Source organism: Corapipo altera, unplaced genomic scaffold (assembly GCF_003945725.1).
Source record: "Corapipo altera isolate COAL_440 unplaced genomic scaffold, ASM394572v1 0, whole genome shotgun sequence".
In the NCBI taxonomy this organism is placed as follows: Eukaryota; Metazoa; Chordata; class Aves; order Passeriformes; family Pipridae; genus Corapipo; species Corapipo altera.
The window spans coordinates 65,892,541-65,919,187 of NW_020884872.1; the positions used below are offsets into that span (position 1 = coordinate 65,892,541).

At 35.8% G+C, this 26,647-nt stretch overlaps 1 protein-coding gene across 6 annotated transcripts in view; it reads right to left on the reverse strand.

Annotated features, from left to right (window-relative positions):
• PCDH9 (protocadherin 9) overlaps nucleotides 1-26,647 on the reverse strand; it is a 675,825-nt gene that overhangs the window by 475,107 nt on the left and 174,071 nt on the right. The window contains exon 3 of one of the 6 annotated variants that reach the window (XM_027650520.1): nucleotides 19,277-20,718. The exons of the other annotated variants lie outside the window; for them this stretch is intronic. Within the exon in view, the coding sequence (XP_027506321.1) occupies nucleotides 20,698-20,718 (21 nt within the window). The 3' untranslated portion in view covers nucleotides 19,277-20,697. Of the gene's footprint in view, nucleotides 1-19,276; nucleotides 20,719-26,647 lie in introns of those variants that run through there. 6 annotated transcript variants of the gene reach the window in all.

The following is a 26,647-nucleotide window of genomic DNA, read 5'->3' on the forward strand; positions in this document are numbered from 1 at the left end:
CCCTAGATATTTCCATACTGTCTATACAGTCACTGTTCCCCAAGTGCATTATGTAAGGTACATCAAAACTATTGCATGTATACTGTCAAAATATCTAAATGCCACAAGCTGAAAACACCTTCCAAGTTATTACGCTTGTTATTGTGGTTGTCAGACATGGCTGGTTGCTCCCCATTAACTCATACACTGTACACAGCACCAAACTGGCTATCACAGCATTTGGATTTTTGAGGATAAATGCCAAGATAACACCGTGACACCACCTCAAACTTTCAGATGCAAATCCATTTATCAAAAAAAAAAAAAAATCCTTCAGCAGTCAGTTCTCTGGGGGAAATGTGAAAACCCCCAAAACACTGGCATTGGTTTAAAGTCTGGCCATATTCTCCACCAACATCTACAACAAACCTGTTTGATGCTAAGGCAGGGTCTCCAAATGTGGTGGCTGCTGTCTTGGTAACTATCAAAGTCAGTTATTCATACTGCTTGTTATCAGGCTAAAAGTTCCTCAGGCTTTACCATCTGGAAATTCTTGCAAAACATCTCTAATAAGTTCTTTTTTTTTTTTTTTTTGATTCTAACTAGACTTCATTCAGCAACAGTTTGGAAGTAAACCTGCCCATTCTCTTTCTTTCAGGTGATCTCTACAAGCAATGTAAACTAAGACTTTTTTTCCTTTTTATCTGCTTTTGTTTCTCCTCTAGACTGAGTTATATCAAAAATTAAATCAGAAAACTAGATACATAACATGGAAAAAAACTCTCGATGTACCAGAAATAAGAAAAGACTACAGACAAATCTCTATTGCCTGCTTGTCTCTTCCTCATGCTTTCCTCTCAGATCAACTAGCGTTCTATAGCTTGCCTATTACAAAAATGCCATAGAAGTGACTGTTCCTTAGGGAAGAAAAATAACGTAAAAAGAAACAGAGCAGCCTTTTCCTCCATCCCTCCTACAACTGGCTGCACCTCTGTTCCCTGCTCCGCCCAATAAAATTCAGGTCTCTGTTGTGTGGCAAGTCTCATCCCTTTTTTTTAACTTTCCTTTTCCCTCTCACTTTCTACCCAATATCCAGCTGCTCCCAGAAAAGGGATAAACATTCTCTTTGCAGATATACACCTTAGAAAAAAATGCAGAGGCCAGATCAATGCAAAACATGAATCTTTTTCCCAACTGCTCAGTTGTAATCTTTTTAAAGAAAGATACTATGGCGAATTGCAACACAGAAGTAAAATATAAATATTCTAAGGACTTCTCAAAGGAAATTTAGTCTGTGTAAAGACTCTTCCAGATTTTTATTTTTCTTCACAGTACTTTTTACATTACCATTTACTACACTGACTCCATCAAATAATTTGCTCTAAATCTCCTACTAAACATGGCATTAAATTCAAAGATCTACAAGATCACATTCTATTAAGTTATGGAGAAAATGAATTTCAACTTCCTTTAGTTTTTTGGTTTGGGTTTGTTTGGTTTTGGTTTTTTGTTACCCTAATTTAGTTCTTCTGGGGTTTTGACCTGTTCAGCTGGTTTTCTGAGATGTCCTTAAGTGCACGTAAAACACCAGTTTTGTAGTGGCTAATTAAATATTTTTTAATCAAGATAATCACAAAACAATTGGATAAAACATCTAAGATCTTCCATACTTACGTTGATTTGTGCTGTTCAAAAAGAACTGTTGGCACCTACAGTATCAAAACCTCTGTACCACAGACAAAGTACAGCAGATCCATTTCAGCAGTTGTCTTGCACGGTGTCAAGCACAGCTAGAAACATCCACAGACTCACTGTCGCTGATGGGTACTACCCAGGAGAATTGAAGATAGTTTGTACATCACCCAGCAGACCAGGAGATCTTCACATTAGTCCAACGTACTATGAAAAGGGAATTTCGGTCTATAACAATGAAAATATGCACATATCTGTGAAATCGTCAGGTTTATCAATTTAATCTCATTTTCCTTGGTGTAGTCAGTTTGGTTCAATTAATCACTTTTATTGCATAGTATAAGTCTAAAAATTGCTCTCTATTGGGCAATATCCTAAAATAAATGTTGGGTGTAGCTGTTGCTGCCAATTTAACATGCACCATTTTCCATTAAATACTACAGCTAGCAAACAGTTTCAAAAATTTAGAATTCATTATCCAAATTGTATTTTCATATGTGTGAGCTGTTTAAGAAGCTATGCAATTCATTCCCCAATTAATTTTTTATAGTGAGGAATGCAACTGATCATGGAAGGAGCACTATATAAAATTAGCCCATATCCCTCCGAAGCTCCTTCACACTGCCACTTTCCTGAGGACTAGGATAAGTTTATCTGCTCTGGTGCATACTCCTCAGGAATACTGAGCCAGTGATACTGGCACTACTACTGATGCACTACTACTGATACTGAAAATATAATCAGAAATTACGTTACTTCTGCAAGTGACACAGTGTCCTGTCTTAAAACCTTGATTTACGAGATATTGATATGAACTGGTTCATGACTTGAACTATTTGGCCTTATTAAAAACAAAAAAGCAACAGCAAACAGCAAAAATACCTTTCCCCTCCAAAAAACCAAACCAAACAAAAAAACCCCCAAAAACCACTAAACAAAAAAATCCCAACAAAACAAGCAAAAAACCCCCAACCACAACATCAAAATTCACCATTAAGATGTTTTAACCATTTTCACCATTAAGATGTTTTAACCTGTTTACTATAGGGAGGCTTTCTTTAATGTTGGTATGATTTAGCTCCAGAATTCAAATGTAACTATACCTCCACAGGAGACCCAATGTTTTCTTAGGAAAAGTAAATACAGTTTTCCAGCAAAACACAGAAATATTTTGCTCCCATTATTATTTCAAAACAATTTAGTTGAATAAATAAAACAGGTCTAATTCAAATATGCTGTATTTGATCAGGAAAATAAGAACATGGGGGTTTGGAAAGACAACAAGCTTGACAACTTTTATTAGTGCTTCATAACAGTCAATTTCTGTATACATTGCCTTGCAAAGACTTGGTGGTACCTTAACTGAATTTAATAAACATCAGGAAAAGAGACCTCAAAGGCTCTCACATCTAGTCAGAAAAAAAAATAAAATTACATGTAGAAATATCGTAAAACATTTATCAGCAAACTGTTCATTTTCATTCTTCTCTGGAGATAGGGAAACTTTGATAAATTCAAATAAAACAGATTGAGTTTAGGGAATGAACACTAAATGCTTACCCATGTTATCTTCTTTATCAGTTATCAGGAACTGCATTTTGGAAGATTAAAAACGCCCTCCTTTCTCTCCTTCTCTCACATCTCCCCCCCTTCACACCACATTGTCACATATGCACTCTTCTAGTAACTGAAGCAAGCAAAAATCTCTAGCTAAAAACAGCAACACACAATTTCAAATGTTTGTGGTACTGAGGTTACACTTCGTTACTAATCAAAAATGTTCAGAGTTTATTCAGAACTTCTGTATAAAAAGCTGATTTCATCTAAAGTGTAATCCTATTTTGTAAATTGCATTCATAAACAGTACAGAACACTTCTGCATTTTCAGTTTGCCACAGGATTCACAATCAAATTTTTTAAATTTACAAGTCAATAGACAGTCTTTCAATGTATCTGGTCTTTGCAGACTCAGCATGCTACTTCTAAGCCAAGCTGTTGTCCTTCTGGCTTCGCACATTGCTGCCAGCACTACAGATTAGGCAGACCAAATTCCTTGCTCAGTAGACACAGCACAGAGGACTCGGGCGTGCTGGACACCCCCAGATGAACAGATACTTCCTGTGGTAAGTTCAGTGCAGCTTCATACTGCAGTACAAAGCAGTACCAAGTCAATTTACTCGTAGTGCCTTCCTATCATGTTCCTATGTGCTACCAGTTTTAGAAACATAGCAGTGTCTATAGGTCCCACAGCCTTTATAAAAAATATGCTCTGGAAATACATTATTAACATCCTGAAAGATGAATGAACTACGAGACCATCCACTTTGTTCTTCCACAACTCCCTCAGCTCTACAGGGTTAACAACAGAATTAAAGAGGGAAAAACTACAAACAAACAAACAAACAAAAACAATCAACAACCTAAAAAAACCAACAAAAGAAAACAAAAAAATCCCCACAAAAAACCAACATGCCCTCAAAATCACAACAGCAGAGAAAAAAAAAACCACAAACAGCCCCCCCTTTTAATATGTGATTTCCTTTTTTTCAAATGAAAGATGCAAAAGTGATCATAAAAGAAAACAGAGGGTAGCATGTGATAAAAGTTTCATAAAATCTGTTTTTTAGAGTAATGCTGTGCTTAAAATACCATCCTTCCTCCACTAACCATTTCATTTCTAAGAAAAATTTGAATGAGATGATGTCATTGCTTGCAACCGTAAAAAGGAACTGAACACAGAAACTCCAGAAGGTCTTCTGCAGTCTTAAGTTCCCCACATGCTCTAAATATGCATGTTGCCTTTTATCTATACTTGCCCCACAAACTACTGTCATCCCGGATGCCTGCAGCTCTGTTACCAGGAGAAAACATCTACATTATCACTAAGGATTTGCTACTGGATCAATTCTGTAGGTGTTGTAAATCAGCATGGCTTCAGTAACTTCAGTTAAGTGACGATGATTTAAAACGCCCTGAGGATCTGGCCCTCTGTCCTTATTACTTCATTAATCTGCATATTCCCTCAAGTTACACGAATCTTTTTTCTAAAGTACTTTCACTTCAACCCACCTGTTATAAGTCTGATGTGGATTTATACAGAGTTCATACCATACTTTCTTACTTATTTTTGAAGAAGCATTGCCCTGAATCTGTCCATGGTCCATAAATGATCTATATGGATGACTGAATCAAGCCTGAGCTGGTGCTTTCAGCAGGTATGAATTCAATTTCGCAAGACCAATCCATTAGAATCTAAACACTATTAATAGAGTGGAGAGGCAGAAACACATTTTTTCTGTCCCAGGGAATAAGAAGCTGGACACTTCTGGTAGGAAGGTATTTGATCAGGTCTGTCAGAGCCAGAGGACCATGGTGAATACATTCTCATAATAATGAGTAGCTCATTCCCAGGAGAAGAGAAAGTTGGTGTTGGGAAGCATGTTTTATCATATTCCTTTAAGACGTCACTGAAGCTAAGAGCCCAGCTGGATTCAAAGGAGGTTTAGGCATTTATATGCATAACAAGACCATCAAATGCTATACTGTACTGTATATATTCTTTTTTATAAGAAAATAAGCTTTCCAGTACATAACTCTGCTATTAGAAATGTGGGCTAGAAACAGGTTCATTGGAAATGTTGCTATATTTCCATTTTTGAGCTTTTCGTTGTTCACTGAGTTTCCCTCTGACACTGTCTATTGTTAAAAAAAAAAGAGACCTTGAGGGACTATCACTCTGATCCTCCCTGGTATGGCATGAAAATCAACGAATTCAGTCAGTAAACGAAACCTAACTATCTGCTACATTTTATTTGCAAACTAATTTTTTTAAAAAAGTGTTTGTTGCTCCCCACTTTAAAGTAAGGCACTGATAACCCCTATCAAATCTATTATGTGGGCATTTAAACACCTCCAGAGTCCTCTGAAAGCAGCACTAGCATAGAAGAAATAATTTAGATGGAGTTGGAAGAGCTATTTTGTCTGCCTATAACCTGATGTCTTTCTAAAAGCAAATGTCTTCAAAGCATTCTCTGCAGAAATATGCAATGATTAACAAGTCAGCATTTTTCAAATGTTACAATACTGTAGATCCGAAATGGTATTTTTCATAAACCTAAAATAGAATGAACTGAGACCCCACATACCATACTTTATTAACAAGCCTGGCCTTTTAAATAGCATGTCCAACCATAAGAGGTATTTAAGGAGGGATACAAGATCCATACCCTAAATGAATGACTATTAACACTGATTTCTAGAAGGTTATAATTACATCAGGCTGAAAGCACTACAGGGAATAAAATATCTACTTTGGATAGGCAAAAGAAGGACCCTCAGTCCACAGCAGCAAAGGTTGCCTGCTCAGATCTTTGCACTCTGCCCAGCGCAGAAATGTGTTGGGCAGAGCGCAAGGAACAGGATTTATCACTCCCAAATTCATAGAAATAACTAGCTCAAAGAATAGGAGAGTTAAAGGTGACCACACCACACTGTAATTGAGCTAATTTTAATTTTGTATCAGTTACATACCTAGGGAATGGGAATGAACTGAGTGTGCAAATTAAATAGAACTCACACCCTGCTGATTTCTGAAAAGTTATTTCATTGCACTTTAACAGGTAAGGAAATACAACCTCTTAGTCATTCCCTCTTCAAAATTAATTTGGGTGACAAAGGGATATCTTACACATCAAGTAAAATTTTCCTCAATAATAAGGACTACTGTAATCAATGTTGCCCGCCTTCTGCAGCATCAGGATACATTTTTAAAGGCTGCTAATTCACGCAAGCATTTGCACATTATCATTCTTCATCACCGCAGCTTTTGCAGTGTTATTGCTAAAGTCATAAAATAAAGTCAAAAACATACTAAACAAATTACTATACTCTGCCATTTGTCTATATGGAGCCATCAGTAAGATACTACTTTTAATAATTTTTCCTGCAGTTTCTGTGAGAGAAAATAGTTGCTAAATGTTCAGATTTTTCCCTATATATTTCCAGCTTCATAGGTTTGCTGTTGCTATTCTTTCTATGCACTTATTGTACATCACAAAAAAATCTCATTATTACATCTCTTCCAGATGTTTACCTTCAGTCAAGCCACCCACCAATGCTCCTCCTACCCTTTAGAAAATATTATTTCTTGGGATTTAGTGACTGATCTGTAGGCCCACACGCACTGAGTTTGAATTTCTCACTAAGTTTCAGGTATGATTTCATTGAAACTGCATGGATATTCAAAGAATAAATATTAAGTGGATTTCAGTCACAGCAATATCAAGACCTTTGTTAGACTAAAGGAAAGTGCATGAGGCAAATAAATGGGTGAGCCACTTAAAATTTCAATCTAGGATTTCCATGTAATCCCTCTTCCTATCTCCTTTCTTCTCTCCTACTTAAAAATCTTGTTACATCTTCTGTCTTAACAAAAAAAAAAAAAAAAATTGCTACCTGATTCTCTGCTAGTTACAATAATCCTATTTTCCTACTACATTTCCTATCTCTGCAGTCCCAGGTTTCTTATCTGAAGTCACTACATACTTCACTAGTAAGCTATCGCTGCTCATCACCAGCTGTGAATCACAAGCTAACTGCAGAAACTAATTATGGACCTATTACTGGCAGGAAGTAGTAACTGCTTTCTGCAGCTCCTTGCCCCAGAATAAGAGCCTATACAGAATATACCCTGCTGGTGAGCTGCTATGGAATAAGTGTAATTTGCATTCATTGATCAGTGCCCATTGCTTCTCAGTGATGACCATTCATCATTGGGAGAAAAAGGTCACTGCCAGCCACTGACTGGCAACTGCTCTGTGCAGAAATAGGTCATCCATGTCTCCTATCACAGGCTAAGTAGGCACAGGCTGCCCAGAGAGGTGGTGGATGCCCCATCCCTGGAAACATTCAGGGTCAGGTTGGATGGGATTCTGAGAAATGTGATCTAGTTGAAGATGTCCCTCTCTGCTCATTACAGGGGGTTGGACTAGATGACCTCTAAAGGTCCCATCCAACCCAAACTATTCTATGATTCTATTATTGTGACTCCAAATTTGAAAATGGCAAATATTGCAATAACAGCAGGTGGCACTGACAGGTTGCATGGCAAATGCAGTTTGCAGCACCTGATCAGCTTACAGTAGTGAAATACCTACTTTTGCCAGGATAGACATTGACATTAATAGTAACTCTTAATCAGCTACTGCCCAAACTGGAAACAGGCTACTATCAGTTAATGATAAGCAGTACATGTCCTAAATACATGAAGCCCTCACTAATCAAAGCTGAATAATTAACTCTTGTAGCAATGGAGGTTTACCAGCTCTTCATCTCTTTTTATCATCTTATGATGTCCAAGTTTTTCTCTTTACATTTTGCTACAACATCCTCACATCCTCTGTCTACAGTTTAGTAGTGCAACATAATCTTTCAGCTTCATTATCTTTCTATCTTCAAGAACCACAACAGCTGCATTTCCCAAGACCTTCTCTTCTTCTGTCCACCTTCATATGGGTACCCAGCCTATGCTCTCTCTAGAAGTTGTTCAGCAAACACACTAGGGCAGCAGCCACAGCCAACTGCTGCCCAGGCAACGTTTACTTGCTACATTGCTGTCTGCAAACTTGAGAGATAGTAGTCTTGGTTTATGTCAAGAACAAGAAAGGTTAATGAAATGCCTTGATGCGTCACATGAAGTATTGGTTGACAGGGGTTGGTTTAGATTTGTAGTCCTTCCTAAGATTGTTTTCTTTAGAATCTATATTACAATAGATGTAGTTGTTGTGTCAGGTCCCCCACCCTGTCCTTGTTTTTCAGATTATATCACAGATTTTTTGACAAGGTCCTGTTTAAACAGAATTACTTAAAAAGAACTGGTAAGAAAAGATCTTAAGTCAGATCCTAAAGTTCTGAAAAAATGAACACCCCAAATTCCTACTGTTGTGGATCTCACATAGTATGTTCTTATCCAGCATTTTTACTTCAAACATTTTACTGAGGTCATCAGCTTGGTTCGTATTTTACAAGTGTACAAAATGGATAATGAAATGAATGGATGCTCAGTAAGATAGTTGCAGAGCCAAGAACGAATAACAGTGCTTTGAATCCCTGTCCAGTGTACTGTGTGTGCAATAATAAAGAGCTGTGGAGACGGCTGTGAAATGACAGAATCACCCCAGTTCAAGTGATTATATAGAAAAGTTTGAAGAGAAGTGGAAAATCAGGCCCTGGGTGAGACATAAAGCAAGCAGATAAACCAAATGTACCTTCCTCCTTTATTAACTTTCTTAATGAGGTTATCTCCGACTACCAGGAACTCCAACGAGACCAACAACCATCTATTTTAAATGCCAAGCAAACGCCCGTTAAGCAACAGACTCCCTCTTTGTAGGGCTAATGTTTGTGAATCCTAATAGTAACTGGCAAGACTTCTCCATCTGGACTCTTTTTTTTTTTTTTTTTTACTTTGCATTTTGAGTATGTGACAAAGCCCAGTGAAAGGTTTTGCCTTTACAAACAGAGCTATATGTTTTTTTAAAATGGGCAAAATGCATTGTAATAACGCATGTGGAAAGATCAAAATGCAATTTCTTTTTATTATTCCTATTATTGCATTCCCCTACACAATGGCACCCTCTTCAGAGACATCGTCTGCAACATAATATTGATTTAATGTGCCACTTCATATGCCTGCCACGTCCTCAGATTAAAGATTTAAATTAATATGACAAGTGAAACACTAAGAAATTCAACAAATCACCAGACAGGCTTATCCACACAGGGTACATTTTATACTAAAAAAAAAAATCCCCAAAAAACCAAACAAACCCCACCCCAGCAGCCACAGCTTAGGCCAGATTTAATTTGCTTGATTGATCTTGAGATCTTTGAGCACAAATTCATTATTCTCTTATTAACTATTATCATTGCTGGAATTTATAAGGGACCTATAAACCTATTAAACTGGTCTTAAACGTTGCAATCCATTTATTGAATAGACTAGCAATGAAAAATTAATTATTAAACAACCACCACAGAAAAACATCAGTGGCCTTGTCACCTCAGAGCTAGATGGATAGCACGTTACCTTCTGGAGAGTGGGGCCCTGCAACACTCAAATATAAACCTTGGAAGGATAATGCTGAGTATGTCACAGCATAAGTCACATTTTTAATTTAATGTTTTATTAAATGTTAGATCGAATACATTTATCCGAGCCTCACAGACTCTGTCTTAATAAATGAATTGGCACTCTTTCAGATGTAAAAAATGGTCACAGTTTCTCAAGGGCATCGCAAACCCTGAAGCATGAGACGCCAGTAAATACAAAAAGCAAAGGCAGTGTGGACAGTGATATATTTGCAAGCACTGCGGGTGAGCCAACACTTTCAAACTGCTGAGGCTAACAAAACAAGGGCAGTGAACTCCCAAAATGGTAAAAGCACCTGCAGTAAGAAGCTGTGCTTGAGTGCTGTTGCACAAACATGTCCACTACTGAGAAAAAGTGGAAAGGGTGTGGGTTTATCACCCTCCTGCTACTGTATTTCAAGATATGTTTGTATGTTTAAAATTTCATGAGTGGTATTAATAATTTATTTTTCTCCTGTCCTTTAATTTTCTAAGACTAGACTTTGAAAACAACAGGCAGGGAGAAGATATATTCTCTCCCTCCTCTGCAGTTATCTACAGAACATTCACTTGTGTTTCCCTGTAGAACTGCTGTCATTAGTAATACTTAATTTGGCTAGGAAAAATGGTTGCAAGTTCCTAAGTCAAAACCAATATGCCCCTGTCCTGGCACATCTCTCCAGAGACATCCTAAGATTTCTGCAAGCGGCTCCATTTCAAAAACACTTGGCTTGCATAAGGCAGGACAGCTCAACGCTAACAATCAAGCAAAGAAAGCTTCCACAGCACAGTTGAGCTGCACTATGTATTTCCACAGACACTAAACTAAACGATTGTAAAAAACTGTTAAAATGGCTAGAAGACTGTCCTCCTTTATTGTCAAATAAAAAGAAAAATGCTTGGCATGTTTTTTTTCCAGAACTCTAAACTGTTGGTGCTCAACAGCTGTCCATCTCACACTGCCACATGTTACACTGTTAGTCAGCACATGAAAACAAGTTCCAATAAGGAACATGCAAAACCACAGAAAGCAATGAATTCTGCTAAAATCATCTTCTCCTGCAGTCTCTGCTGCTTAAATTCATGCAGCTGGCATCCTCTTGCTGAATGCACACAAGCATTTGAACAGGAAGGTAAAAAGGAAGAGAAACTTCCTTGGAGTTTGGTATTTTTCCAGAAAGCCAGGAAGCAAATTCTTAGCATGTAAACAATATAAAGGGAAGTGAATAACAAAATAAACCACACAGTTGTGCTGATAAGTTATAAATATATGATATTCTTGATCTAACTACATGACACTTGCACCCCACTTAGGAGTTCTACAGTTGATGTGAGAGGAAATTAGAAGGACTTTATTCATCAAAAAAGTGAAATGTGACTTCACACAGACATGTGGTTGCATGGAAACATAAGCAGTGAGATGAAATTGCTACCAGCAAAAATGACAGAAACCCAAAGCTGAGCTACACTATATTTAATCCTATCTGTCTTTAGTTGACCCAACAAAATATATTATAGCCTCAGATGAGTACTCACAATTTGTAACAGAAACTACATATTTATAGGGAAATTCAATGTTTGTATTTAAAACATGAAGGAAAAGGTATGAAACAAAAATGTCTTTTTTTCTCTTTTATTCCATGAGATAATAACTTAGACATTAGTGATCTTTCCCAAAGTGTACATCACTGAATCCAAGAACAGAAGCCAGTTTTGAAACTATCATGCTATGTATTTATATGAAGAATACATTAGGTTCAAGGGATAAATGAGATCAATAATATCCTGAATTTAATTTTGTATACGTTTTGCCTGGGATAGGGTTAATTTTCTTCATAGTAGCCTGTATGGTGCTAGGTTTTGGATTTCTGACCAAAACACTGTTGATTACACCCAGTTGACTTTCTTAGCACTCTTTGCACAAGCTCAAGACCTTCTCTGCTTCTCACCTCACCCCACCAAGGAGGTTGGGGTGCAGAAGAAGTTGGGAGGGGACACAGCAGGGAAAGTCGACCCCAACTGATCAAAGGGATGTTCCATACCATTTGATGTCATGCTCAGCATATAAAGTTGTGGGAAGAAGAGGAAAGGGGAGGACATTCAGAGGAATGACGTTTGTCTTCCTAAGTCCCATGTTACCCATGACAGAGCCCACTCTCCTGGAGATGGTTGAACACCTGCCTGCCCACAGGAAGTGATGAATGAATTCCTTGTTTTGCTTTGCTTGTGTGTGTGGCTTTTGCTTTACCTATTAAACTGTCTTTATGTTAACCTACAAGTTTTCTCACTTTAACCCTTCTGATTCACTTCTCCATCCCACTGTGGGGGAGTGAGCAAGTGGCTGTGTGGGGCTGAGCTGCCTGCTAGCATTAGACCACAACTAACTTTTAACTTTTCTGGTAACAGGTAAACCACTTTATTTTATTTTATTTTACTGCAACATCTATTTTTGTTTCACAAGTGGTTTTTTTCATTATTATTTATTTCCAAATAACCTTTGGTGGAGAGAAGAAAGAGAGAGTCAGTTTTAAGGAGAGTTTAGACACAGTTTCAGTTACTAAGGGAAGCCAATTGCTTTAGCTCTCTCTAAGAAACCACTGTATTTTGACTGCATTTTTTAAGTACACTGCTTTGTAATTCAGACATACAGAAAATGTTAACACTTTTAGGCAAGACTGTGTACATAAACAAGCAAATATATTCAGTATGAATGTTGTAAGAGAGCAGAAAATCAAGACCAGCATAAGTAACTCAGAACGTTCCAGCTGAATCTAAACTTAATGTTCTTAGAACATGACTCCATGTTCTATCCAGCTCATATGTCCGGACTTCCTGTCTAGGTTTATCAGGACATCAACAAGAGGAGTATGGCAGATGCCCTTCTGTTGCCAAAATACAAAGTTTGCATCATGTTGGGAATGTTCTCTGTGACATCTGCAGGGCTGATATGTGCAGTGTTACAGATATATACAGCATCTGGCTCCTGCTCCGCAGTGAAGAGAAATTTGATAGTGGTGAAATGAAAGGGCTTATCTCTTTACTCCAGAACAAAGAAAATAGTGACTGATTGCAGCAATTGTTACCCACGGATACATTTTCAATGCACTATAACTGAATAACCTATTAAAATGTCCAAAAAAGCATGAAAAGTTAGACAGGGGAAAGACTATAAAGCAATAGGTACAATAATAAGCAAATCTTAAACTTTTTCTAGTGCTTTAACATTTAGGACTTTTTCTACAACAGTAAAAATCTCATTCTTTAGTAGTTATAATGCTCAATAGCTAAATGTGTAACACTACAACTTGTGTTAGTTCACTTTCTGTCTATTAAGATGCAAAATTTATGAGCCTATCTGAAGAAAACTATAGCTATCAGGCATCAAATGCAGCCTGTGTTTTTGCTGTAGCTAATAAAAAAACCCCACAACACATATTGTTGAGTAGGATAAATGGCCATATAAATTTATTTCAGCATTTTCAGGCAGAAGGCAACTTGCCTAAATACTTTTCTTCAATGTTACCAAATAACAGAATGCAAGCTTAAATCAGCACTTCTCTGCTGGGAAACAGGTATCCAGCTGAAGCCTTCTACGGAGTAAGATCAAACAGACTTATAATAACTGGCATGGGATGCTAAATTGCATCCAAAATATAATATATACAGAGCTATTATGTCTTCAACAGACGGTCCAGGTCAAATTTAACCCCAAATCTAAAATACCATGCAATTTAGGAAATCCACATATCATCAAGAATGTATTGCTCTAGTCCAATAAAGTGTACTTCTGTAAAAGGAGCCACTCTGTATAGACTGATATCATACTATCTGTACTATCAGTACTTACAAATGGGAAACCCCGGATCTACAATCTCTGATTCATGTACTAGCTTTACCAAAACTAAGGATATGAACTTTCAAAACTATATCAACTGAGCCAATTTACAGTGTCAGCACAACGAAAGTCCATCAAAGAGAACAGCAATAAAATAATGACTCTACTAATTCTTACAGAAGAATTTGCTTCCCATTTTTTCACAAACAATACTTTTTTTTTTATTGTGCAATTCCTTTAATGTGCACGATAACAACAGTATCTAATGGCAATTTTCTCAGAGATACCTGGATCTCAACATGCCAAATGTTTTTATCATACACAACATAAGATAATAGATGGATATGTAGATATGAGGTAGGTATGTAACTAATGGATATGTAATGGATATATAGGTAAAGGAATAGATATAAAGCACTAGTATGTGTGTGCAGATATGTCCATGCTTGATGAGAAAGTTTTGTAGCAATCCCGCTAAATGCTAGAAAGACTTCTAAATCAACGTTAAATAAAAATTTTAAAAAAATTAAGTCTGGGATATGTAGGATGTCTACCCTTTAACAACCTTTGGTTTTGAGGATGAAAAATTGAAATTTGCTATCCACTTGTACAGTGAATAATGAGTTAATAAATTTATGGACAGATGAATGTAGAATTTTTGATTTCTCTTTAAAAAGGTGCTTACAGCTAAAAGAATTATTTTAATACAATACAGAATACAATAAAATACAATAAACCCCATAAATACTGTGAAAGGACTATGTTTTCAAGTGCTCTACCCAACGTTTATGAACATAAATGAGACTGTTTACTGTGGTACCATTACTTGTGAGTATAAATACTTTCTCTTTTACTAAAGGCAAAATTTAAAAAAAAAAAATAATTCCCAAAAGTTGTGTATATTATAAATCGTTTTCCATGTGGAAATTGTGGGGATTATAGATTACAGTCCATGTTAGAGTAAGAAAGAATTATTATCCTTCATGACTTTGCACAGGTAATTTCATTGTTCCTTCTTCCCTTTGCCTTCCTATTCTTCACCTATGAATCCTATTTTTCTTCTAAGCTCCTTGAAGAAGGAATTATTTATATCCGTACTTTAGTCCTCCAGTATTGACTGGGGACTCCAGGAACAATTGTAATACAGATACAACAAATGTATGTACGGATATTCACAGCTGAAGGTGTCATACCTATGCTATTGTTACAGTTAACTATGAAGATGCTACATGGTTTGGAGCATGTGCTACATCAAGTAAACTGATCTCCCTTTTGGTAAAAAGCTTCTGACAATTTCTAACAGTTTCTAAAGTTCTCTATAGACTTACTTCATTTATTGTCCTTATCACTCCATTCCTCCCTTTCTCTCTTCACTTGTCTGATTTCTGTCCCTCTACAACATATTGCTACTGTGGGAGGTATTCACACTGTCTAACTTTAGTCAACTAATTTAGGGCTCTGAATCATCCCATAAGAGTTCCTCCACCTCATAGAATATGACTATATATGGAATAGGAATTTTTAAACTTAGGTGTTCTAATATGTACTTTCTTCAAATACCCAAAGTAGTTTGGCCTAGGTGGTGTTAATATTCCACTGTATAAAACACTGCCTGTCAACAGTAAACGAATTTATTACATGTTCGGGTTGCAGATATTTTTTCACTAGCTTGGCACTTCGCTTTCCTTTTTCCTCACCTAGATTTAATGCAGTAAGGATGCTATCTGCAGGTAAGCATAAAAGAAAAGGGAAAAAAGAGAAAGACTAAATGCATATGGTATTTATTCACAGAATTTGCTAAAATATCAGTAGAATTTAAAAAGCACATGGTTGCTCAATACATTGCAGCATTCAACCAAGGAGGTTGCAGATTGTAAGACAGTACATTAGTCCCATGGCTAACTATATCTTGACCTTTCTTCTGAGACTGTCAACAAAGGTGCCAATTAGAGTAATGATTAGAGTACCGCATTTTGTGTTGTGCTAAACACAACTGTTACCAAGGGGACAAAGATTATACATTTTCTTAACACTGGATGCCCGATTGGCTCAATACAGATCTTCAACTGACAACTAGTAAGTCTCCAGCTGAGAAGCAAGTAAGCGTACCACTCACATACTTTTCTTTTGATCTCTTGGGACACAGAAAAGCATATATTGTAAATATCTGAATGATTTCCTGGTACATCGTTGATTTTGTTTAGTTTATCATCTCATACACAAATTCAGTCATCTAAGAAATTACTAAATTCCTTTTGTATCAGGATTTAATGTTAAAAGTATTTGTTTCCATATATCACAACTAACTATGGCAGCCATAAATTATGTGTCCTAATTCAACATATTGAGAGCTGCAAGTTAGCTATTCAAATTAACTTCTGAAAGTCTCTCCTTTAACCAAGCCATAAGAAAAGGCTTAATCAATGTATGTATCAACTATCAAATTATTTAGTTAAAGAATGGTAAATGAGAGAAAGTGATGACAGACAGAAAAAGAAGAACAGTTTTTCTGTCTCAGTTGCAAAATGAATGTATGTAATTCAGATAAAAATTACAGAGGCAAAACAAAAACAAAGTATAGTTGAATATGGACTCCTCACAGCACAAAACAGAAGTATATTCTGCGCTAAGAATAGGGAAACAACTATGGCATAGCTTTATCTTGGAGTTTGATTAATAGGATACATGTTGGTGATCTCATAGACAATACAAAATAAAGACCACAAATCTACTTTAAGTGTACAAGAAAATGTTTAGCTGACCTAGGCATACAAAGAATTACTTTGAAAGAAGTCAGGCATTTCTATCCATGGTGCTTTAATTAATTTTTTTAAAATATATATCTACCAATTACTAATAATTCATATTTACCCAAAGTTTAATTAAAATGAGTGGAATTAGTTTTACTCAATGCAACATTGTTTGTCCATCCCAATCAGATCTGCTTCCACCATAGCAATTACTGGGAACTGATTTTCTAAGGAGAAGCACAAGGATATGGAACAATACAAGATGTGTCCTATAGGTTTTCAGTACAAGAAGTATTTCAAACTGACAATCTAAAGGCATACACACTGACAATCATGACAGGGCTTCTTACTTGGATTTACCAATTCCTGGGAGGTGGGAAGAACTTATATAACATACTCTATTTTAAACCCCACATTTCTCAGCTAATGTTATGGACAAACTTCAAACATTGGGCTAAAATTTACAAGGCAGTTCAGAGATGTTTGCATGCAAACTAACTACTGCTATATTAAAATTCTTCCTTCACAGTTAGGCATAGGATTAAAAAGTTGCTTTGCCAGTTGTCTCTTTTGTAGAGTAAGTACTGTGTTGTATGACAGAAAGCTACCATGTAACATTGACATTATGATCAACACTTCTGGCTGTACTTGAAATCTTTAAATTGCTTTCCTGAAACTAGCCTGGGACAGAAGAAAAAAAAAAAATCCAGTACTTTGAAAATACACATAGTTTTGAAGTTATAAAAAGAATTTAATTGAACAGATATATTTTTAAATTAAACTAAAAAGACATTGCTTTGGTTTTTGGGGTTTTTCTTCTCCCTCTGTAGCCCTTCCTTACTATTGCATGAGTGGCACTGTATGTACCTGCTTAATGAAATGTGAAATGGAACCTAAAAATTAAAGGCCAATCCGATTTCACTCTTCAAAAGCAGGGAAATCTGAAATTAAAATAAAAAAGATGAACAAGGAAAAGCAAATAGGATAGTGAAGTCACCATTGCTTTTAAAGGACAAGGCAGTTAACTTCTACTAAGTTTCACACTAAAGATTTGCCTTTAAAATAAAGATATTATTCATTGAGCAGAAACCTTTTTTACAAAACTACTAGGTACAACATAAAAGTCTTTAGACTAGAGAACATCTTGAATTTAATTACACTATTTTTTAATATGGTTTTACAATAAATGGTCAGTAAGAGCTTGGGAATATATCACAAAATTTTGCTATACTGTATTTAATTTTGATAGGAAAAGATTAAATATTTCCACTGATACAGCCCTGGGTTCCATACCAATTGGGAAAATTCAAAGGAAGCACTCTGATAGTTATATTTTCAAAAGTCAATCCATTCGAGAGATGGACAACATTCTCACCTGCTAGTGTTCATACTTTGTTAATGATACACTAATGTACTTAACACTTAATATGGATGAACACGATATAGACACCTTGTGCATAGGCAAGATCCAGGTGTCATGTGAAATCTGTGTTAGTACGAAGACAGAAGTTTCTTTTATTAAGATTCAGTTGGGAGAGTATTTTCTTGTCTAACAGATAAATGACATGATATCTTGTACATTACCTGTCAAATAGTTGATTTGATAGATTCTCCATTTCTCAAAGTGGTATTGGTATGGAAAAAAATATTTGAAGTTACTGTAATAATTAATGTATCTGTCCATCTAGCTTTAGTGTTTTCAGCTGTTTTCTTCTGGGAACCATATATAATTCTGCTCTGAGAGTTTTGACTGGATGGTTTGAGGATCACGGTTTGTCTTACATAGACAAGTATAATTAAAAGTGTCAGAAAAGTCAATGTATCTGAAAAACAGAGTGCCATCACAAAAAAACCCAAACAATCAAACAAACAAACAAACAAAAACCACCAAAAATGTGAAATCTCAATTGATCTGAGAGTGTTCATAAAAAACAGCTTTTTAACAGTATCTTTGTCATATTCGGATGAAATCTGACTTCCACTTAAGCAAAAAACCAAAATTCCTGTTGATTTTTACTGATAAGATTTTTACCTTTATGTGATATTGTAAGAAATAAATAGAACAACTGCATATATTTATGTCTCTATGACTGTACACATGTGGGAAAAACCCAGTAAGGGCAGCAAAAATACATTGTCCCAATTCTTGATTAACAGGTAAGGAAGTATCTTACACATTCACTCCTATAGTTGTGAACCTCAGGTTAAAAAAAAAAAAAAAAGAAGAAGAAAAAAAAGCTAAATTCAGAAAGGTTACCTTTTGTGCCTCATAATTCTATTAGTTTGCTTAGCCTAAAGAAAAAAAATCATAACTACAACAAGGTTTACATAAAATTGAAATGCAGAGTTACTAAAAACACCACCCATGCCTGCTACCAATAGTTACATAAACTCCCATGACCTGAAACTGATAAATTTTGTCACAGATTTAAGGATGAAACGGGACTATCCAAAAACCAGGCATATTAGCCAATATCACCCTCTACGGTTTATTCACACTGTTATTTCACTTTCTGTCTTGTACTTTAAAATAATATCCACTGATACCACTGCCCAAAAAGAAGTCATTACTGGGGACTAATAGCATGGAGGGAGGGAAAGCATTAAAATATTTGATTTGAAAAATGCAGGATCTCTTATGGATTCTGATATCCCACTTAGCTCTGGGAAACATAGGTGGATGCACAGCCTTCTAAGGAAAGTAGAGAATCAAGAAACCAGCCTGAAAAGCACTGATAAATCTTTTCTATGTTCAAATTAATTCTTATATAGGTTCTAGAGAAAAAGAAAAGAAAAAAAAATCCTGAAAAAAAGAAGTACAGATTCTGCACTGGACTATTGTAGGGATACAGATTCATTTCAGACAGTATTTTAATATTTAACTATGGTTTATTTATGTATTTTGTCATGGTGGGTTTACATGAAAAATAGTGGGCTACAGGCTTTGGTTAAAGAGTAACAGCCTCCTAGAGACATTGAAAAGTATTCTGTGACATTCTCCCAAATGAAAAAGCACCATTGAAAAGGCATATATTTATCTCTTAATACTACCTGAATACACACACATTTCAAGAGATATATTAACTCACAGCAATTGCAAAGCATGGATATTTTCAGTATGAAGCCAGCGGCAGGTACAGTATTGTCACTATTTTCCATACGCATTGTTTCCACAAAACTCTGCCTGCAATCGCTTAACATTTAGTCATTTTCTCAGGTTTGGCTGGCAAACTGTAAAGACTTGCATAACTTTTTATTAGGTTGCTGCTTATTTTGCAAATACATCGTGAAAAGCATTCAAGTCTAAATTGTTCACTGCAGTGAGCTCATATTTTTGGAATACATTTTTTTCCCTCTAAATTAACTAAATGGCACACAGTACAATTTCTGTTCTTATAACTTATGCTAAAGTGTAATTACTATAACATTATGTTCATTAATAGGTGCGACTGTACAGTTTGTGTTCTCTGTCTGTCACTTTCTTATGCTGCACAAGCCCTATGGTATTTTAGAGCCTTCCAAAACTAAGGGAAGAGCACCGAGGTTTCTTGGTATTGTTCCTTCAAATAAGAAATGTATTTTTGATTGTGATATTTTATACCGGTAATTTTTGTGTTGCTATGAATGAACAAAAAGGTCACAGTGGCAAGTTTTACTGTTACTCTCTTATAACTCAGCATCCTATATTTTACTATATCAAAATATCTTGCTAAAGGAAAAAGAATATATATTGTATATATACTCTTATACACACAGCTATATATGTGTACATATATATATAGATAGATATGTGTTTGCATAATTGGTCCACAGATAGCCATGTTATTATGTTCCTTGTTCTGCCCTCTAATCTTATCAGGTACCAGTACTAGTTGTCAAGGGGTTACTAGGATTTTCACAGGCTTGTTCAGAAAATAAATACTTGATACCTGTTGTCAACTGCTAACTGTTCTCAACCTGCATTCCACCCAAAATAGTTTGGTTTAGGGTTGGGTAGACTAGAGCATGGAAAATACTGTTTTTCCGTCAGATGAAACTATGGGAATATGACAAGAAGTTCTAGTTGTCTTTATAGTTCCTTTACCAAACAGGTTGGGGTCTGAGTTGCAGATGACTGATCACATTTCCACCAGTATGTTCAGGATCTCTTTTAGTGTCCATTCTGAGTTCAAGGCAGTGGCATGCATCTGTGCAAGGTGTCCCAAGCAGTCAGAGGAGCCTTCTTTGTGCAAGCAATCTTCTTTGTGAAGAAAGGTGGTGAAGTCTGTTGCATACTGTAGGCAGTCAGGATTGATGAAGCAGACATAGACTCTCTCAGGGAGAGGATGGGGAACACTTGAGAGAAAGAGAGAGAGATACCAGGAAATAAGCAGGCCTAGGGGATGTCAGGACATATAAAGCCTCAAAATAAGTTTGCCTTTCCAACAAGAACTTTAGGAATTCCAAATCTTAAAATATCTTGGTTCATATCAGACTCTGAAAGAAAGTCTTGAAAATTAACATCTGTCTAAACCTTAGCACTAGTTTACTTTTTTCTTATTTTCACACAAACTCTTAGGTGTAAGAAATAAACTCATAAACTCCTGCCTATTTAGATTGATTATATTCCTGTTTTTTTAGTATTATCACCAAGACAATGCTAAGAACTGCTATGTTAAAAGCTTTCTCATATCTTAATTTTGAATATGTCTGCCCAACATGATGAATGAATTACTTTTCCATCCTCTGTCCTTAATTTCTGTACTTGTGGTCACAAAGAGCACAGTTGTCTCTCAAAGATTTAAGTTTAATTGTGAAGGTATCTGGCCCTTAACCTTGTTAGAGTAATTGAATAAATATGGAAAGATCAATGTTCCTCTCAAGAGACTCAGTCAGAGATTAAGTAATTTCGAAATAGGATGTAAAATGAAGCAAAACATTTCTCAAAGATAAAAAAAAAAAGTACATGCATTGTCAACTTTCATTATAGCAAAAACTCAACAGTAGGGTGCTTCAAGACACCTTCAAGGTGCTTCAGGTGTTTCAAATATATTAATTGAAGTTAAAAAAATGAGGGAACAGTAATGTAGCAAAATTTACAGTTTACAAGAAAGTTCTGTTAACCAAGTCTGAATAAGACAGGAAACTTGAGAGGTAACTGACCAAGGTAAATGAACAGGCCATCTTAAAAGATGTGAAAATAATTTATGTAAATACAAAGGCATATTGGAGAAACAAACAAACAAACCAACCCCCCAAAAACTGAAATACTCAAACCTGCAAAAGATGATGTGTTTTACCAGAAATCTCAATTATGAGCACCAACTTAGGAAAAACATCAGAGTCTCACTGAAGAGCCCTGCTCAATGAGCAGCTGCAGTCAAAAAAGCACATAAAATGTTAACATGCGTAAGAAATTAGATGGGCAATAAAAGAGAAAGAAATTATAACATCACTATATTAATCAATAATTTTCCCTCCTCTGAAATAGTGTGAAGCACTGGTCACTCCATCACAAAAAGATGAAGAATTAGAAGGTACTCAGAAAAGAGCAATTGCAATAATTAGGCATATAGAGAAGGGTTCATATGAAAAGACTAAAAAAAAAGAATGGAACTCAGCGCCACAGGATGTCACTGATGTCAAGACCTTACCAAGATTCAAAGAAGGATTTGGCACTTACAACTCTTATATTCTTGGGAATCTTACACAGACCAACTGTTAAAAGATTTTGAAAAAGAGATTATGTGTCATGTTTTATGATTTAAAAGACAGTACATTTAAAAAGAATTTGGAGAAAAGTTCCCTGAAAGTGGAATTTCCCATCTCTGGCTATTTGATTATTTTGTTCTTTTCTTTGCTTGTTATGTTGGCATTTTCTCTTGAGACATCTGGGCATTCTTGGAGGGAGACTGTGTAATAATGAATCACTATTCTGTTCTAATTACTATTATCCTAGTATTAAACCCAGTATCTTATCATCTCCTATGAAATCTTAGTATTAGGACTTAGGGCTTCCCTTGTGCAGAATAATTGTCCTATGCTGTATTGTATTCCACCCCATTTCAGTTAGCCAACTGGATTTGTCACCCATTGTCAATTACTATAACCATTGCTGTAAGCTATATAGCTTTGTGCATGTGTTTGGAGCAACTGTGAAATTTTTAGATGCAGCACCAAATACATTTTTGCTGCGACAGCTATACAATTGATTCTGTGTGGCCCAATTGTCTTCCAGCCCTATCTTAACCTCCAGCTATGCTATCGACATCTTGCTTTACATCCAGCAGCTGGAAGACATGAGCAATGTCTCCAAACAAGAGGCACTTTGCTTCTTATGCTTCCTATTCTCCACAGCTTCCTTACCACATTTTTATCCTTTCTGCTTGTCTTGCTGCTCAGAGATATTCTTCCCCTTTTTCTTCTTAAACAATTTCTAATTCATTAGCTTCTTCTTTACCTAGTTTTTCCTAAATGAAAATTTTCAGTGCAAGTAAATAATGATAGGCACAAGCATAGAAGAGCTTTTCCTCAGATCAGATCTCTTAAGTGAAAACAGAATCAAAAGGAGAGTATGAGAGATACTAAGTAGAAGCAGGATCATAGATTTTGAACACTATTCCCAAACAATTCTTCTTTCCACTGTTATTAATTTCATTACATTCTCAAAGCTAGGGGAGAAGACGACAGGGAAAAAACCTTTAAGCACCTACCTATCTAGCCAGCACAAAAACTTCTAAATTCTATGGGGAGTTGGGTGTAACTAGAAGGTAAATGAAGATATTGGTGGTGGGGACACACAGAGAAGCTGTGCTTGTAGGGCCAGCCTGGGGGCTGTAACTGCCTTGAACAGAAGCTGAATTCAGACAGTGCTTACAAACTGGACACTGCAGAGAGCCTGTGAAGGTACCTGACCCAGGGACAACACCTGAGAGAAGACAGGCAGCCCCAGTTGAGCTAAGATGTGACTAGCTACTACATAGAAATGTGGTGTGCTGTGTCTCCTTCCCTTCCCCAACAATATCCATCACTGGAGATTTTCAAGATGCAATGTGGCAGGTTGCTAGATAATTCTCTTTTCCACAAAAGGCTTGACCTTTGAAGGTCCCTTCCAACCTGGGCTGTAGAAAAAAATTATGTTCTACTTTTCACATATTGAACTGGTATATCCCACACAATGCTACAAAGCACCAAGTGGATTACACATTTGTGCTGTCTTTGGGACATCCACATTGCACTCACCACATGGTTTAGATATGCCTGACAGTTTACAGTTAGTCTGCAAAACTGTTTTTAGTCTGACTCCAGTCCACAGGACATGCACTGAGCAAGTTCTGGCACAAATATGCTATTGTAGTACAATGTTCAATAGCAAAAGAGGAGGAGTTGGTTAGCAACAATAAGGAATTTAATTTTTAAAAACCCAGAAGAAATGGATCCTATATTTTGTGGGATAATAAAAAGCATGAATATGAGAGGTATTTCCAATCTATGAATATATACAAACATGAACTCAGAATAATTAATATGTGTATTGTTCTTCACTTTCAAAATTCTTACTGAGGCTTAATTCTCATTGATTAATCCCACCATCATGAAACAATGAATTAGCTTTAACTTGAAAGCCACCCTACAAGGAAAAGAGTGTATTGTATTTTTTCTTCTTCAGTACTACATAAATGAAAAAAGAATACCCTAATGCTGCACAAATACTGTACTTCCAGACATATTTGGCCATTTTATTTCACGAACAACCACTTAGTTTTAACTTATCTTCTTTCTTGACAATTCATATTGTGAAAAGAAATAGCAGACCATCTGATCAGGAAAAGTAGATTTACCTAAATGATCACTATTTTGCAAAAAAAAGTTTTCACCTAGATGCTCATGCTACCTTTCCAAGTCTGCCAGCCTACTTTTGAAGTCAAGTCCTCCATTCTAAATCTTGTCATCAGTTAAAAAACATGGCCTGAAGTAAAAAAACATTTTCATATGAAAAATCTACATAATTATTGAAGACTATTCTAACTAATATGCTTTCCCTTTCTTAGCAAAGAAGAATAAAATTCATCCAACTATTAAAATAAAAGATAAAAGATAAAATACTTCATTATGGTTATGGAAAATTAGGTTTCCCATATGACCTCATTCATGTTACACAAATGCATGCTATCTTCTGGTTTTGCATACTGAAGCCAAACAACATACTGTAATTTTTTCCCTATATCTCATATTAGGCTTGTGTCTGGTATAGACGAATACACTTCTGTAACCATTTAAACAATCTTCTCATGTTAAAAGTTCACATCCATTTAGATTAGGTAGATATATCCATGAAATGAAGTATGGATGGGATAGATTTTACTATTTTAGGTAAAGAAAGGGCATCCTGTTTTGTTTTGTGTCACTGTATACTTGATAATGAGCTTTGGAAGCAGTACCAGTGAGTACCATCATATCTGCTTCCATTATAGCAAATGTGTTCTTAAAACAGAAAAGAGAATTTGTGGCTATTTTAAAAGACAAAAATTAATGTGCAGAATGTTACGAGATGCCATTCAGCACTTCTAAAAAGGGAACCTCCCAAATCTGGAAATTTCATTTACCCAATTACAAGTTAAGCTTCAGAACCAAAGATGAAACTAATAGATGCTCTTGAAACAAAGGCCTACTGAGTTTTATGCTCTTTGATATATTACAACTCTGTAACACAGACAATCATATTCAATCCTATGCAGAATTCACTCGTTTGTAGCTTTCTCTACACATTATTTGGGATTTGGCATACACTACACTTTATCCTCAATTCAAAAGGGATTTTTTTCCCCTCTTCAGTGTGGGAGATTGAGCTATGCTTAATAGTTCTGAATTGGTTTTCCTAAGGCTGAAAAGCGAAAAGCTCCTTTTTTTCTCAGACATTTCAATCAGGAATGGTGTGATTGGAAGACACTAGTGGCAAAGGACAGCTTTTTTATTTTTGATGAGGACATAAGCCACATTTCCATGCACATAGTTAAGTAATCAGAAAAGCTTAACCATACTCAATATTGTCTAAACATAAAAGTTGTACTTAACATAAGCATATGGTTTATGCATATATGCCTTTAAAAAAGAAATCCCAAAATAAACCATAGGGTCCCAGCAATAGCAAAGATAATAACAAATTCTCTGCTTCTACTGTCTTAGCATAAACTTATCTCTAGGTATTACTGCATAGAATCTGATCTGTAACTATTTCCATTGTCCACATTAAAATTTTCCAGTATTAAAATGTAGGTAATATCAGATTTGTAATGGTTTCTACAAAACCACTCATGTCTCAAAATCAGCCTCTATTCAGGATTTCAAAGTGTCCAGTTCAAGGGCCCAAATATGCAACCTTATCCATATAATCAATACCATGATATTCATTACTTACATGAGTAAGTAATAACTTGAGGATAGTGTTTATAGGATGAGGCCTGAAATCGTGATTTTATTCTTAGCCACTAGTTTATACACATGTACCTTTTTTTTTTCTTAAATTCTTTTAATTTTAAATTTTTAAATCCTTTTACATTTATCCAGGAAGGTCAGTTTCGTTAGTTCTATGTTTACAAGGGACATTACAGAGTGGTCATCTTACGCTATGCAGTGGACATTTACTACACAAGATATTTCATTTGTTTGTTTTCCCTGATATTAAAATCACTAGTAAGAGGAATTATAAAAATGCAAAGCAATGGCTGGGCCAATAAGACTTTGTTGAACCACTGCTGAGATAGACCTTTTGGATCATTCTTTTCCCTAGTTTATGAAATTAATTCGATTTTCGGTTCATGATAAGCAGAGCTCTCTCTTGAACTCTTCTTCATTTCCCTCCTAATCTCCAAAACTGTCAAAGTTCAGATTCTATGATCTTAAAGGATCTTTCACACCTAAATGATTCTATGATTATGCAAATTTCTGACCTGAGATGAAGGAATAGAGAGTCCTAAACATGTTATAGTCTGACTTTTAAAACATGTAAATGAGGAGGATAGGGGATATGGCTATTCTGTCCTCCACTCAAGCTCAAAAAAAACTGACTTAAAATCATATAGTCGTAAATATTCCAAGGGAATTAATTGGTTAGAACTGTAGGGAGTTTTGTATTAAATTATTTAATTCTAACTTGTTATTAAGTTCTGTAATGCCCAAGTGGTAAGATTTAGTGCTAGCACAGGCTGCAATTGTACATAGCATGTCAAAAACCAAAGGATAAACTCTCTGCTGTAAATGAGACGATGCCGAAGAACTGAGAGCT